General features: G+C 41.8%; 1 protein-coding gene across 1 annotated transcript in view; it reads right to left on the bottom strand.

Annotated features, from left to right (window-relative positions):
* Nucleotides 1-3,150, bottom strand: part of LOC101647936 (17-beta-hydroxysteroid dehydrogenase 13) — a 30,157-nt gene that overhangs the window by 11,453 nt on the left and 15,554 nt on the right. Inside the window, exon 4 of the mRNA XM_004703417.2 lies at nt 1,482-1,588. Coding sequence (XP_004703474.1) covers nt 1,482-1,588 — 107 coding nt within the window. The remainder of the gene's footprint in view (nt 1-1,481; nt 1,589-3,150) is intronic.

The raw sequence follows: 3,150 nt of genomic DNA, 5'->3' as shown, positions 1-3,150 counted from the left end.
ATAGAATGCCAATTTAATAGAAGAAAGTATTCTTGCATTGAGGGAGTACTTGAGTGGAGGCCCAATGTCCTTCTGCTACCTTAATACTAAACCTAATATAGGCACATAGATCTATTTCCCCATCCTCATATATGAATATATTTGCCTATGTACATGTCTTTATTTAGACCTCTATAAATGCCCTTTGCCGCCCAGCTCTTTCCTCTATTTTCCTTGACTTTCCTCCTGTCCCACTATCATGCTCAGTTCCCACCAGGGTTTCAGCCATTCCTCTTTGTTACAGTACCCTTGATCATGCCCTACCAGGCCCCCCACACCCACCTCACCACCAATTTGGATCACTTGTTGTTCTCTTGTCCCTGGGTTTCTTAACACCACTTCCTTTCCCCCCCTGATACACATCCTTCCCGAGTTTAAACCATGCATTATTCCCTTGTTATTTTCACACATCTGCCTCTTGATCATGTACAAGTTCTGCATGAGCACAATGAAGTGTTCTGGAATTTCCATTCTCAAGGTTATCCATAGTTTGTGATGATCCATAGTTAGTTGAATGCCGTGGCGTAGTAAAAAAAACACATAAACTGTCTTCTAGTCAGTATTATAACTGCTGGTATTTTGCGAAAAACAAAAAGCCACTAGAATCAGGAAGGACCTAATTAGAAATACCACATAACTAATATCTGTATGGACAACATTGTATGTGGGATTTTGCATGTTTCACCTCTGTCTTGGGTAAGTCTCCCCTTAGGAAGGTTTGCCGTTTTCATTTCTTGATTTCTTTGTTTGAATCTGTGGTCAGAGGCTCCAGATGAAATGAATGCGTGTGTTTGTTTACACATCTCCTTCCTTTATTTTCTTGTCCTTGGTCAGGCAGAGAGTGAGGCATCTGCATTTGGTAACCAGGCTGAGGTGTACACACACACACACACACACACACACACTGAAAAAATGCTTCGGTCCAGGGGTCACTCTCATAAACTTATGTTAGAAACTCAGTAGGCCTGGGACACATTTGTGTCCTTTTTTCGTTCTGCATGATTTGCTTCTCAGTCTACAGGGTTCCTCTTCCTCATAGCAGCATCTGCGCATTCCAGGAACAATGGCAATATGCTTGGCACTCGGGCTTTTTAAAAAAAATCATTTTATTAGGAGCTCATACAACTCTTATCACAATTCATACACACATCAATTGTGTAAAGCGCATTTGTACATTCATTGCCCTCATCATTCTCAAAACATTTCCTCTCCACTTAGGCCCTCGGGCTTTTATCCCGGGCTCGCTACAGAGGAGTTTCCAGGATCCAAAATTACATTAAAGATGATTACAAGCAATTTCAATGTTTTCAGAGGAGACATTGTATTCTACATTACCATCTAAATTCTAGAGATTCCAAAGATCCTGCTATGAGGATTGGAATTTGAGGCCTAACAATCCCTTAAAGGTATAAGTATTGACAGCAATGCTTTGAGATACTTACCAATATGGGATGATATAAGGAATCACTGCGTGGCCACACACCGAAGCCACCGTGACAATGTGACCATGGTTTTGCTTCATCATTGGTGGAAGAACGGCTTTTGTGATCTTAAGGATAATTGTAGAATGAAGAGAAACAAGAGCATAAGCAAATCAAGTAGTTGTCTTTTTGTTAATGAGGTACAGCATTTGAAACATTTGTAGTGAAATGAAAAGCACACACAAACCCCGTGGTTACATCTATAGGAATGATAGAAATCAAAAGTCAAACATGTTATTGGTTGAAGCTAATATTAAGGCCTATATACTATGACCACAGACCAAGAACTCATTCTAGTTATTTCCACTTCTTCCTTCAGAAAGACTCAGATATCTCCCTTCTGGATGTACCATTCAAACAATATGAAGGGAAAACATCGCAAGAATTCCCTATGGTAATCCGGTATCTTTCAATTTTTTGGTTTGGAGCTTTATCATTCCATTTAGAGGGGTTGATGCCCTGTGTACGTCCACCCAGACGTCCGAGCTGGATAAACCCTGCCTTCTGCACTGATCCACCCTCACTACGCTTCTTGATCAGCTTTAGCATCTCCTTATTTTATATAGCGGGAGGCCTGGTGCTGGAATGATTACACACTGGGCTGCTAACAGCAAGGTCCGCAGTAAGAAACCAGTAGCCACCCCTGCATGAGAAAGACAGGACTTTCTTCTCCCGTAAAGAACGAGTCTCCGAAACTCACAGGGGCACCTCTAGTCTGTTTCACAGGGTTGCTATGAGTCAGACGTGACATGATGGCAGTGAACTTGGTTTGGTTTTTATTTTAAACAGTTGGAACCCTCATGGTGTACCGGATTATGAATGAAGCTGCTAACTGCTAGCTCAGCAGTTTGAGACCGCTAGCCACTCCACCCTAGAAAGACAAGGCTTTCTATGTCCAGAAAGAGTTACAGTCTTGGAAACTCACAGGGCCATGTTTACCCTGTCCTACAGGGTCACTATGAGTTGGCATCAACTCCATGGCAGTGAGTTAGAGTTTTTCAAAAATTTATTTTCAATAATGTGAATTATGTAGTAATGCTACAGAAAACAAAGTATTTCTTTTCCAAAAAGCTGTACTTATTGTGAAGAACATCAATAATATTTTTCAACATTTTATAGACCTTTGCATCTTTTATAATTCCATGAGACTCAGAACCAACAAGCCACAGAAAAAGACAAACGTGCAAACAACCACATTTGCTGCTGTTGAGTCAATTCGGACTCCCAGTGATTGTGTAGGAGAGAGAGGAACCGTCCCAGAGAGCTTCCAAGGCTGTCATCTCTACCGCAGCAGACTGCCTCGTCTCTCTCTCTCACACGCCAACCTTTCACTTAGCAGCTGATTGCTTAATCATGATGGCACCAGGATGCCACTCAACCGAATCCCCCCACAATTCCGGACCCACCCAAACTGCAAACCGAACAGGCATGTTTATTGTTGTTATAAGCCACCAAGTTTGGGCTAGCACCTTCAGAGGTCTACGACCTGGGGGATTTCACTGTGTGTCATTTGCAAAGCCCCAGACTTCCCTAGATTATGCGATTGTAACGTTTAGGATTTTCTGTCTCTATCTGCTACTTCATCTATTCCACAATTCTTCTTGAATACATGCTGTGGTAGTTATATAAT

This window comes from Echinops telfairi, unplaced genomic scaffold, assembly GCF_000313985.2.
Source record: "Echinops telfairi isolate 266 unplaced genomic scaffold, ASM31398v2 ScPeMD7_7468;HRSCAF=8506_0, whole genome shotgun sequence".
Lineage (NCBI taxonomy): Eukaryota > Metazoa > Chordata > Mammalia > Afrosoricida > Tenrecidae > Echinops > Echinops telfairi.
The sequence above is the reverse complement of the archived record's forward strand: the minus strand, read 5'-3'. Positions and strand labels throughout refer to the sequence as shown.